Below are 13,539 nucleotides of genomic sequence, written 5' to 3'. Positions count from 1 at the left end.
ATCTTGTGCATCATTTTTTATTTTCTTTCAAATTGATTGTGCCTCCTTGTTTTTATGTTGTAGGGTTTGATGAAAATATTGAGTCTCAGGGAGAACTCATTCTGCAGGAATCCTTCCAAGTGTGGGACCCAAAAACCTTAATTCGAAAGGGTCGAGAACGGCATCTCTTCCTTTTTGAAATGTCCTTAGTATTTAGTAAAGAAGTGAAAGATTCCAGTGGCAGAAGCAAGTACCTTTATAAAAGCAAATTGTTTGTAAGTATAGACGTTCAGAATTGTAAATTTAAAGGTAACACACTTGCAGTCTTCTTGCGGGTAGAAAACAATGACCATTGCTTTCAGTTTAACCTCCCAAACTCATAAAATGTGGAGCTCTGGAATTGTAAGGTTTTCATCTTCCACAGTGAAACTCTCTTGACGGTCTCCAGTCCACTAGAGGGAGCTCATGTGTTTTAGCTTCGCTAGACTTCAGAAACCTGCTTTTTCTAAATTCCATAGACTCCTGAGGATGAGAAAACACTTTTTAAGTGAATTTAAATTTGTCTCTTGTGTGCTTTAACCAACTTTATAAATAAATTGATCATATGAATTCTACAATTAAGTTCTCATATCATTCTAATTAATTTTTCTTTCACCAACATTGGAACATACATTAAGCAGCCTTCCTGGGTGGCTCCCTGTGGGCTCTTAATGATGAGGTGTGAATTTTTCTTTCAATAAAGATAAATGTGTGGAAAATAAATAAGTTAATTTATGGTCCTTTACAATAACAAAATATGGTTATTAGAGAAAATATATATAAGCAAATATAGTTTCGAAGATCCACAGTCCCGTCTGTACAGAGATCACTCACTACCCTTGAGTGCTGGGTGGATACTGTGTTGCATTTGAATTCTTTTTTAACTTGTGAGTGTACTTTCTGGCAAAAGAACATACTGATGCCTTTTTCCCACAAGAAGCAAGTCCAACGAGTCTCTTTATAAAACCACATGTTGACTCTCAGAGAAGTCTCAGGCACGTGTCCTCCTCAAGGTCCACTGTATTTCTGTGTTTCCCTCATGGGAATACCTCAGGGGCTGTCAGCACAGAGCCGCTGGGCAGGGTCAGGCAGGGGGAGGATTGGGCAAAACTAATGAAAAATCACCATCAAAGAATAGAAAGTGTAATAGCATTTGGTTTTTTCTTTATACAAGATATGATGGATCGCTAATAAATTTTGGTAGATATTTGCAATTTGGACAACATCTACATCATGTATTTTTATGGTATCCATATATAAATCAAGTTCCCAAAGTAATAAAATTCTAGCAAGATAGAAATCATCTTTAATAATAATCTGGAATTCGCAAGTTCAAACTAATGATTTTCCTACCATTTTCTTTGGCTTATATCCTGTTTGAGATTGTCTTTTGGCTCACGGCCCACCTTACATCATTTTAGATCATATTGTAACTGGAAAGAAAAAATGCAGCATTGCTGGCTAGTAATTTCACTAGCTGGCTTTAATTTATCCTCAGAGACCAAGCTAGTCTGTTTTAGAAGCTGATACATCTTCATTTAATTTATCTTTTAAAAGTTAAGGTCCCCTCAGAGGCCATGATTATGAATCACTTCCTTTGCTGGAGGGGGGAGAACGCACTAGGGGTCAGCTTGACTGTGGGGGAGGGACTGAGGATGTGGACCATCACCTACACTCTTCCACGTGCTCCCATCACAACTGCACATGTCACAGAGAGAAATTTTGTCTCTTAGCCCTTAAAATTATTGATGAAATACTAAAAGGTAATGCTCTTGATGAACAAGTTGGAAAATAACTGAACTGTGAAGACCTTATGTGTGTTCTGCGAAGCCACTTCACTCATGCTGAAAATGCATGGCAGCAGCTCCTTTGCAACTAAGACAGATTCATTTTGTTGTTCATCAGTTGAAAATGGTCAACTCTTGATTTTCCAGATAACAGGATTTTTAGATGTTTTGGTTTCTTTCCTCTGGATTGCTGGTTGACCCTCATCAGGATCTCCAGTAGAGGTACATAGAGGAAGTAAAAGGGATGCAACCAATCATGGTGGCCTAAGAACAAAACTTTCTCATCTTAACTGAAATCAGAGCTGAGGATTACCCATCAGTGTAAACAAACTATGTTGTTACAATCCGGCATGACCGCAAGTCACCAAAAATCGTTTTCTTGGTCTTTGTTCTGTATCCCACTGGAATATTATTGTCATCTAATTATGTAATTACCTTTTTATCCAGACCTCAGAGTTGGGTGTCACAGAACACGTTGAAGGAGATCCTTGCAAATTTGCACTGTGGGTGGGGAGGACGCCAACCTCAGATAATAAAATTGTCCTTAAGGTACGTTCATTTGAAGCATGGGAATGTGCAGAGGGGCAAGTTTATCATGGCTGTGTATGCTTTTTTTTTTTCCCGGTTGTTGAAACATACTGGTTTTGATGTCATTTTATTTGCTCTTTTTGTGTTCTCTTGGGATTGGTGATTACCACAAAAAGAACAGAGTATAAATTCAGTTTGGTACTCTAGTGGTAAAATGCCTCGAGGTAAACCTTTGCTCATCTACTCTAAAGGTCAAATGGAGAGAAATCTCTTTAAACTTCTCCCATTCTTGCCGTCTGAAGAAGAATTAGTCGAGTCCATTAGAGATGCAGGGAGTTGAGGTACAGAAGGAAGGAGATGTGGATCAGAAGTTCTCACCACACACTTCACCTTGTTTTTAAAGGGAAATAGGCACCTGATGAACTTGTGAAGGCCTTGGGCCATTTCAGGGCTGAACATGCCAAGAGTCTTCATGGGGTCCCAGGCTCTTTGGCTTTCTGGTTAGGGGGCAGAGAAAAAAAGGAGATAATGATCAGTTACAGGGGCTGATAATGTGAGGATTTAAAGTGTTCAGAAACACTTTTTTTGTTGGTGGGGAGGAAAATATGTTTGAATATTTTATTTGAACTCTGCTTTCATTATACCAGCCTCTCCTAGGAAAGACACAGGGCTCGCAGGGTGTCCTGTGTCCTCCCTCCTTCTGTGTTTGAGAAAATACAGATGGAACTATCTTTTTTAGCTGCCTGGAAAGGCCATAAGTGATTTAAAGATGATTTGTGGAAGATGTTGCTGATGATTTGTAGAATATTGGGAAATGAGCCAAAAGCTTAATGGGACTCTGGTGTATGAACTTGCATGCCAGTGATTCTGTCTTGTACATTCCTTTTACTCTCTCACCAGTATTTCCAGCAACTATGAGTTCCTCATCGGTACCTCGCTCTTAAAGAATTTGTACTTTAGTGAAAGCCATTGTGTTTCTAAGATCTTTATTCCCATGGAAATGATGGATTGTTTTGTAATGAATATATGATTACCAACCCAGTGTGTTATTAGTATTGGCATAAAGCCCTATAAAATATAAATTGCACTGATAGCTAAATATTAGATAACTGAACTTTCCTAAGCCATAAAATTTTAAAGTATGCTCAAAACCATAAAACTTCCAACTCATAGTAAGTATTTATCCAGATTACTACAGTGACAGATGTCAAAGGGTGCATCTAAGAAATAGTGCCAGATATTTTAGCCAGATTTGGACTACTTTCATTTAGGATATAATAAAATACTCATGATGCAATTGATGAATAAGACTTCCTACAGGCTTTATCAGATGAAAGCTTTCTAGGGGGATTTTGGGTAATATTTTTCTGCTTTCCAAGGAGAAACTAAAGGAAATGATGTCCTCATTCATTTTAGAGATTGCTTTGTGGTGGTGGAGATAGAGACAGAGGAGGTGGTGGTGGAGATGGAGGTGGAGGAAATGGAGGTGGAGATGGTGGTAGAGGTGGTGATGGAGCTGGTGGTGGTGATGGAAATGGAGGTGGAGGTGGAGATGCCAGCTAAGATGGAGAGGTTAGTGGAGGCGGTGACTGAGGTGGTGGTGATGGAGATGATGGTGGGGATGATGGTAGAGGTGGTGGTGGTGGACAGAGCACTGCTGGTAGACGTGGAGGTGGTGGTAGAAGTGGTGGTAAAGGTGATTGAGATGGAGATGATGGTGTGGGGGTGGGGGGAGGTGGTTGAGATGGAGATGATGGGTGGGGGGAGGTGGTTGGGATGGAGGTGGTGGTAGTGGAGATGATGGTAGAGGTGGTGGTGGTAGAGATGGTGGAGGTTGTAGTGGTGGAGATGATGGAGGAGGTGGTTGAGATGGAGATGATGGGTGGGGGGAGGTGGTTGGGATGGAGGTGGTGGTAGTGGAGATGATGGTAGAGGTGGTGGTGGTAGAGATGGTGGAGGTTGTAGTGGTGGAGATGATGGAGGAGGTGGTTGAGATGGAGATGATGGTGGAGGTGGTGGAAGAGGTGGTTGAGATGATGGTGGAGGTGGTTGAGATGGAGGTGATGGTGGAGGTGGTGGTGGAGATGATGGTGGAGGTGGTGGTGGAAATAATGGTGGAGGTGATGGTGGCGGGGTAGAGAGCAGTGTTGGTGGAGCTGATTACGGAGGTGGACGAGGTACTGGTGGTAATGGCGATGACACTGATGGCCTAGTAGTTATAAAACTGCGGTCTCTTTTTATGTTGTCCTCTGGAAGGGAGAACCCTATTTCCAAATCCTTCCTTAAACGGAGGGAGACTACCAAGAGTCTGAAACAAACTATTCCCATTTCTTAGACAGGTGGGACCTTTTATTTAGTATTTGGCTGGCTTACCTTTCTCTTACTATTTCTGAAAAATTGGCACCTGTTTTCCGTGTTTAATGTCTTTGAGGTCAGGAAAATTCTTCTCCATAAATGTAATGATCACTTCACTCTATTAAATCATGAGAATTTCATTTATTTCTGAACCATAATAACAGTTTCCCTCAGTTGTCTCTAAACTCTGCCAAATGTTTTTTCTGAGACACTTCTTTTGGTTTAACCTGTACGTTTGTGTCAGGCATTTAAATGCCAGTAGATCTGTAGTTTTCAGAGTTTTGCACTGTGAGACACCTCTGTTTCCTGCATGGACTCCCCCAGTCCCTAATCACCCTGCCTCCGGCCCCAGAATAATTTGGGTTACAGCTTCCCAGTCTCTCGTCTGGGAATGGTGGCAAGAAGCTCCTTTTATCCTTCATTTAGTTCCCTGTTCCTAGCTCTAAGTGACTTGAAAGACACATCCTCCAGTTAAAACATTTTACATAGGAAAACGAGTCTCAATTTTAATTTCCTTTCCCAACATGGGCCTTGACTTTCTGTTTTTGAAGACAAGGTGCACCATGAGAAAGTGCTTCCTCTTGGTCAGGATCTCAGCTGTAATCCCTCTGACGACTGTTTCAGTCATTTGCAAAGGGAATTATGCTTATGTCATAGGAGGTTGATGTTTTCCACAAGGAAATTAAAAACTGTTACTAAGGCCCAGAACATGCAAAAGAAAAAAAAAAAACAACAAAACTCCTTTGAGGACAAGTGAAAGGAAGAAATCTGGAAAGAGTGCTGCCCTATGTGTTCATTCAACAAATGCTTATTGGATATCTACTATGTGTCATTTTCAGAAAATATTTCTTGAAAGTTGTAATGGAGTTGAGGTAAACCCATGGTCTGTGATTGGCTGTGGGTTAGCTGGTTTATGCTACTGGTGTAGCCAGAGGTAGGTGAAGGTGGAGCTTGGGAGGACGGGCTCTGTCGTCCACATGGATGCCATCCGTCCAGTGCCAGCCTGAGAATTCCGGCTGCTTCCTGTGCCAGCCGTGTGGCCTTGGGCACATTTCTGACACAAGGATAAGGGGTCCTGACCCCACAGAGTGCTGTGGGGGTGGACACTGGTGCAAGTGGGGGCATGGGGGCTTCTGCAAATGTTGTTCCTGGAGTGCAGTGCCTGAGGCAGCAAGATGTGGGCACCAGGGCAGCTGCCTGGGGACCGCCAACTTCTAGTCTTTGCGTAAATAGCTTCAGAGACACTTGGGCTTGGGATTGGCTGCACTTTCANCAACAACTCTATGTTCAGACTGGAAAAGTCTTCTGAGGGCGAATAGCCATTCATCCTCAGATATCTTTTTTTTTTTTTTTAAAGATTTTATTTGTTTATTTGACAGAGATAGAGACAGCCAGCGAGAGAGGGAACACAAGCAGGGGGAGTGGGAGAGGAAGAAGCAGGCTCATAGCAGAGGAGCCTGATGTGGGGCTCGATCCCGTAACGCCAGGATCACGCCCTGAGCCGAAGGCAGGCGCTTAACCGCTGTGCCACCCAGGCGCCCCGGGGAATGATTAATTATTAAAATAGAAATGTGGAGTAACATATAGGCTAGAAAATAAAAAATGGTTTTGACTGAAAAATATTCAAAATGGCAAATTAAACATGCAGTGCGGTTGCTGTTCTGCTGTGAAATTATTTTGAAAATGGGAAACGGAATAGGGGAGACGTGAGTGTGGTTAGCGCAGGCTCTGGAAAGGGCTGCTTCTGTATCTTGACTGACTCTCACGCCTTGTTAAGGCTTCCAGTATAGAAAACAAGCAGGACTGGATAAAGCACATCCGCGAAGTAATCCAGGAAAGGACTATCCACCTGAAAGGAGCCCTGAAGGAGCCCATTCACATCCCTAAAACGGCGCCGGCCACGAGACAGAAGGGAAGGAGGTTAGTGCTGGGGATTTGGGGGTAGGTTTGTTTATTTAGTAGGGAGGGAACAAGGCAGTGTTAACTGTTTTTCAAAGATCATTTTTATTAAATATTTTGAGGAATATTTTTTAATACAGTTTATGTATAACATCATTCTTAGCAATGAAATTGCTTTGTCAAGACAAGAACCTCCTTTAGCTTAAAGTAAACGAAGGGCATAAATAAATAAATAAATAAATAAATAAATAAATAAATAAATAAAGTAAACGAAGGGCTGTATGCACATCCCTTTCTGTTGCCCTTTCCCACTGCAAGTGTGAGTCTGGATGCATATATAGGTCGTGCATGGGACGGGGACAAGCTATCGCATATCTTAGATGTTTGTGTTTCTTGTTTCTGCGATGGAAATTACCACAACTGTGTCTTACCTTTGTGCACGTTGCACGGAGGACACATGTTGGACACGCAGCCCAGTGCGCAGCCAAGAGTGGCCTGTCATCGTTCACGCAGATGGATTTGCGCCTCTTTGAACAAATCTGTCTCTGCAGCGGCCGATAGACGCTCTCCACCAGTCTTGAGAAATCCAGCAGTGTCAGGAATGAAAAGTTTGTTTGCTTCTTCAGGGATGGAGAGGATCTGGATAGCCAGGGCGATGGGAGCAGCCAGCCAGACACAATATCCATCGCCTCACGGACGTCTCAGAACACACTGGACAGTGATAAGGTGAGCCGTCACCAGCACTTTCTTTGGCAGGCTGGGGGTGTAGCTCGTCTTGGATCTGATAGGAAGCACCGTGTTTCTGTCTATAAATGACAGTTTGTCACCAACATTTCCAAACAGTCGCTATGTGCTAAGTGGTGCGAGGAGAAGGAGCAGGGACAAAAAGTTGGGGGTGTCGGGGGTAAAGTCTGAGGACTCCGGAAAAGTTGCCTGCCCTTCCCGTGTCATTACGTGGTTTTCTGTTGGGGTGTTCTAGGGCAGGTGTTTAAGATTTATAGTTTTACATGAAACAGAAGAACCTGTTATTTTAAGTTAAATGTTCCACGAAGGCCCGATGGTCAAAGTGGAGCCGCTGTGATTGAAGCAGGGGCGCCGGTGTCCTCAGGTGGGCCCTGTGGCGGCTCCTCAGAGCACAGGTGCAGCAGGACACAGGAAAGGCACCCATGCCGACCGCGAGGAAGCCGATCTGGCCGCTATCCAAAAACGTCCGTGTAGTTCTCCCTTCTACAGAAGGGGTGCAGAGTATCCCAGGATCTGTCCTGATAGAATCTCAAAACCAACAAAAGAGATCAACAGGAGAGTTTGGAATCCAGGCGGACATGAGGCACAGATAACCAGAGTCCTCTGTAAAAGCCAGTGGGGGGACGTTCGTGTCAGCTAAGTAAGTCTTCTGTTCCCACTGAGATGAGCGGGTGTTCTATTTCTAACTGCTAGACCAAATTCTCCAAAAAGGTTATTTGACAGTAAATAGGGGTTTTATTTAATGGGCCATCAGTTCAGAATCCTTGCGTTTCCCACTGTGTGATGCAAGCTGTACTTTCTCACGTGAGACATTCGTCCCTCCGGGGGAGGGGGGAAGACGGGAGTCTGTTCTTTGCCCGGTGTTTGCACAGCCCCCTCGTTTGTAGCTAGGAAGTGTCCTGACTTCACCATCCTTTGGAAGCGACTGCTGACCTAGGAGAGGGTCTGGTATCAGGGACTGTTTCTGATGGCAAGTCCCAGAGGCCCAGATGGGGGGCTTTTCTCACTCAATTTTGCAGAGGATTCTGGCGTGTAATGCAGTTTCCAGGAGAGAAGTAAGTGGGTTTAAAAGTATTGCTCTCCTACAATGATTCCTTTTTCAAGATCCTTCTGGTTTGAGTTTGTTTTTTCTATTCAATTTTTTGAGTTCACCAAATTGTAAGCCCTAGAATCAGAATGGTTGGAGTAGTAGGATGGAGAAGAAAAACAGTGCCTCATTTTATTTTGCTCAGAGCCCAGTGACAAATATGTCTTGCCAGTGGTAGTAATGAGGAAGAAGAGAAATGATACGTCAGGCGTCTGGTGTGTTATAGCAATGTTTCCTGTGGCCCCACCCCATAGCCATTTAGTTCAGAAAATAAAGTTTGAACTTGAAAACATTTTGTTAGAGTAATTCTGGTTATTTTCTTTAAAAAAAAAATTGAGGTGACTGAGCTCTCTAAATAGTCCGTTTATGCAAGACTTCTACCTGAAGGAAGGAACAGTAGGTCAGGTTGAGGGGAGCGGCCACCTTGCTTCAGACCCCTCACAGACCCGCTGTGGCGAGCATCACCACTGCGACCATCGATCGGCCTGTCAGGCTAACAAATTCACGTTCTTCCCAAATACACTCTCATAGATCTGGTCTGGGTTTACTCTAGAAATGAGTTTTAAAGTTTACTTTGTAGAAATAAGGTATTTGAATGAAATTGCCAAAGAGATAAATAAATGTAAAAAGTTTTGCCTTTTGAAAAGTTAGGTTAAGACGTTTCTGGAGGTTGGTCCAAAAAGAAAGGGTGGCTGTTTTCTCCGTTGGTGTTATGTGTAAATGGGTGGGTGGCAGTGGTGTTTTGGAAATGCCCCCCGTGTCTGGTAAGGGGCTCTGACAACCATTCCCACTCAGATGGAGTTGGTCCGCTGCATGCTGTACTTTCTGGCCTGTGGAATGTTCCTGTGCTTGTCCTCCATCGTAGCTCTGGTCCCCTGATGTGTGGCTGACTGCAGTTCACAGAAGTAAGGCTCTATCCTGGAGTTAGGACAGTGTAACTAGTTGTGCTTGGGATCTGTTGTAGTGTGATAGGCGTATGTGAACTTGGACTCAGGCCTGCACAAGTCCTATAGAAAAATGAGGCATTATCCTAAAGCTGTTGCTAGTAAGATAGCAAATTCTGTTTGTACCCGATGAGAGAGGAGGAATAAATCACCACCAGAAAAGTATAGGTTTGCAGGAATTAACCATTTTATTACCCTGGGAGTCTACCAGGATGTGAGGCTTTTTAAAGAACCATCTATTGAATCTTCTGCCTGTGGAGGGAATTCACCATTTTCTGCTTCCCTCATCTAATGCATTGTCTCCAGACTTCACTATGTAGTTCAGAACTCCCTGAGGACCACTTCTGCACACACATTGCCTCTGCACCTGAGCTATGTAGAGGCTGTCCCGCCGGGTGGCTCCCAGCCTGACGTTCCATGATTCCTGGTCGTCTGCAAGTAATGACACTCCAGAACTCGTCTTTTAAGTGGACCTGGCATGTATTTCCCTGAAGACCCCTCACTGAGCTTGTAGGTCCTTGATAGGTTCAGAATACCAAAAAGGGATGAACTGTCTTCCAAAGACCATAGAACTGCAGCCATTTACCTTCTTCAGTTCTTGGGGTCTGTATTTGGCGTGAGAATAAAGAGCATGTGAGATTTCATGATGATAACTCAACACCTGGAGTTTGGAGAGGACATCACCATTCGGCCTTATGAGAAAGAAGCGATGTGTTTGCTATCACATGACGCGGGCATTTGTGTGTTCTGCTTCCGGAGGGTTTTCTTCTTGTGCTCTCCCCGTTTTATACTTCTAGTAGATATTTCAGGGTCAGTAGATGAGTCAGGAAGATACATTTTGAAAATTAGGAAACGGCATCCTTTTTTGAGTCAGCTTTAAAATGCACTGTTTGACTGAATGAGGCTTAGCCAGAAAACCCACTTCTCTCCGATGGCAGTAACTTTTCTTGTCTCGGGGTTCTTTCCACCCTGCATATTTCAGGCTTAAGCGGCCTCTGATGACCAGGCAGACAGATCTGGCGAGGGAAATTACTTAATCATATTCTGCCTGTTGGACTTAATTTACGGTGCCTGTTATGAGTTAGTTGTTATCATGGACTTTGGTTCCATTTCAGAAAGTGGGTGGGGGGATGTTTTTGACTCAGCCTCTTGGAGAATTCGTAAGGAAAAGTTATCTGCCCAGTGCTGTAGTAATTCTCGATGAGGCACACAGGATGTTTCTGGAAGAGTCTGCCGAGGAGGGGTTCCTGGAGATGCCCTCTTTCCAGGGAGCACTGTTCACAGAGCTTGAGTCGGCAGGTCACAGATACACACCACATGCCTCAGGAGCACATTTCTTTCTTTGAAAACATCAGTTTTAAAATATGCCATCTCCTTGTTCCAAAAGTAAGTTTAGCAGCAATTCTTGCCCATATTCATGGTACTTACGCTGATAAAATGATCTTATGAAAATATAATTTGGATTCCAAAGAAATCAAATGGTTGCCAGATTCTTATCTCACTTGTCCCGAGCTTGTCTCCCTGAGGTAGGGAGGAGAATGCTGAGCCAGCTTTCAGGACACTGAGGAGATGAGGGAGGTCGGATGACCCTCACAGGGCCACCCAGCAGTGGAAAGTTAAAGCCAGGAATAAAAAATGTGGATTTAATTACCTGTTAGAGTCTAGACCTTATTATTCACATTAGTGCTGGATATGGAGTAAAATATTTTTAGTGTATAAAGAAGCATTTTTAACCCTTTTCCCTTCTATTTGCCTTATTAGCCTGTGGCTTATTTTATATAACAAAAATTTATATTATAAAGGAAATAGAAAATATGGAAATCAAATACAGGCTGCTCTAGAACAAAGCATCTTGAGGTCAAGATGAATCACCAAAGCAAGACGAGGGAGCCTGTGGACAAGCTGACCCAGGCCTTCAGGGGCCAGTGTGAGCTTGCTTTTACATTGAAGGTAATGCAGTTCTTACTTTAATGAATGAGAAATTCAGTTGAGACTGATACTTGGCATGAACTGCCCTTAGCTTATGATGTGAATACCTGAATCCACATATTTAAAAGAGTAAATGGTTTCACTTACTCTTAATGAAGTCTGTATAGCACTATGTTGGGGTTGGGAGACTTTATGTTGTTTAAAAAGTCAACCAACTTTCTCTCTGAAGTGACATTCTAACAATACAAACTTGGATTTATGTAAATTACAGTGTACATTTTAAAATGGGGCCGAATTCACGTTTCTGAGAAAGGAAACTTGTGTTGAACCTGCTTAGGAAATGCCACCTGCTTCCTTCCAGCCCGCCTCCTTGGCATACCTGGCACAGAGCAGCCCTGCCAGGAGCCCCGCCCAGTTCTGAGCTCCCGTTACTTTCCCTCTGCACTCTCCCCCTGGCTGAAGGTGCTGAAGCAAGAGGGCGCCTTGGCTCTGAGGAGGAGCTCAAGCTGCTGGCCTTGCCAGAGCTCCGAGTCTCCCAGGCCCTCATGTAGGTGTGCCCCCATGTGAGCACGACAGCGAGTGCTTTACTTCGGAAGCCTTTCTCCAGGACAGAGTTTTAGTCTCCCCAGACAGAGTACCCCAGACTCTGCTTGGAGTGTGACAGAGCGGTTACATCACATAGCAGATGGTTAGGAGCAAGGAAGTGCTTGCCAGCCAGACCTCTGGGCTCTGCTCCTCAGCAGCCTTGGGCAGTTAGCTCACCTGTAATGGGGGACAGTACTTAACTACTCCACTCATGGGGCTGTGAATATTGAAAATGTGTAATGTGCTGAGAGCAGTGCCTAGCATGTACAGAGCGCTTAACGAATATTAGCTATTGCTATGTCTTCATCGTTAAAGTGCTGCCTTCTCCCTCATTCCTGGACTGTTGCTGTTCATTGCCAGCTGTTGTAGATTACCATCTGTGTCGGCCTCTCTGTCCTTGTATTTGCCCAGTCTTGATAGCAGTGGATTTGGAGCTGTGTTTATTAGGAGCTAGAAGCTGCCCCAAGAATAAACTGCTCAGTGTTAGTGCCTGGATGTAAACACTGCAGTGGCTCAGCAGTAAAATACCCCCATACTGAATGGGCAGTCATTGAAGAAGAGAGGGGATTCTTGCTGAAAACATGTCTCCCACCCCCTCCCCCCATACACTCATCTCTAACCCTATGGAATTAGCTGCATTGTGGCCACAGGCATATACAATGACTGCACGCTGTTCACAGGGTAAGTTCATTCATTCACAGATGTCCGTGGATCACCTGCTGTGTGCCAGCCAAGGACAGGTTTCAGCACAGGAACAAACAGGGAGACAAGGCCCCTGCCCCTGCCCCCACCGGCAGCCTGGGTGATGGAGCACACCTGGTGTTTGTGTCTTCCTTTTGCTAATCTTTGTTTTCTACTTTCCTAAGTGGCTGTGGTTGTAATTTTTGACAAGTTTTTTAAGTGCTTTCATAAAACCACAAAGTGGAATGTAGTCTTTGATAATTTTAGTTAATCAGAAAAACAAAATCGCCCACGCTAAAGTAGAAAACCTCAGTTCTTTTTCTTCTCTTTTCCTTTTTTTTTTTTTTCAGTAGGCTCCATGCCTAGCATGGAGCCCAATGCGGGGCCTGAACTCAGGACCCTGGGATCAAGACCCTGAACTGTGATCAAGAGCCCCACCCAGAAAGCCTCAGTTCTAAGAAAAGGCAGATTTTTTTAAAACACAAAGTTTGGGTAGAAATATAACAACAGTGTTTATAAAAATAATGGTGCACTGGAAAGTGCTTTTTAATGTAAATTTTACACTGACCAAAGTTGCTGTTGAAGGTGATGACATAGTTTTGATTCGGACTTGAGGCCGGAGGTTTATTCTAGTTGTCCTTCCTTCTGGTGAGATGCCCAGTCAGCTGGTTAACTGGCTGTCACTCCTTAGCTCTTCCCATTGGTGCCCCTCCATCAAAGACAAAGAGTCATTTCACATTAACTCTTCTGGATGAAGGATAGTCTTGCTCACTCAGGAAACTCAGCAAACGGGTTTCTTTGGGTTAAAGTGTCTTACAAAGTTTCCTGTTTTCCAGGGCCAGATGACTTAAGGTAATGGTGGTGGTCAGCTGTCTTCTTTCTAGCTCTTGTGCCTTTTTCTGCGTGAACCAGCCAAGCTTCTTGTTTACTGGCCACCCCCTTGCCCCGTGCCTGATCAGCAGGTGGTGGCATCTCTCGTTCT

The 13,539-nt window shown here is 43.9% G+C and overlaps 1 protein-coding gene across 1 annotated transcript in view; it reads left to right on the top strand.

Moving 5' to 3' along the window:
* The window catches only part of TRIO (trio Rho guanine nucleotide exchange factor), a 347,159-nt gene that overhangs the window by 253,332 nt on the left and 80,288 nt on the right, over positions 1-13,539 (top strand). Inside the window, 4 exon segments of the mRNA XM_034657080.1 lie at positions 64-254; positions 2,253-2,354; positions 6,466-6,608; positions 7,214-7,313. Of these exon segments, the coding sequence (XP_034512971.1) occupies positions 64-254; positions 2,253-2,354; positions 6,466-6,608; positions 7,214-7,313 (536 nt within the window).

The sequence above is a fragment of the Ailuropoda melanoleuca genome, chromosome 3 (assembly GCF_002007445.2).
Source record: "Ailuropoda melanoleuca isolate Jingjing chromosome 3, ASM200744v2, whole genome shotgun sequence".
NCBI classification, from domain to species: Eukaryota; Metazoa; Chordata; class Mammalia; order Carnivora; family Ursidae; genus Ailuropoda; species Ailuropoda melanoleuca.
The sequence above is the reverse complement of the archived record's forward strand: the minus strand, read 5'-3'. Positions and strand labels throughout refer to the sequence as shown.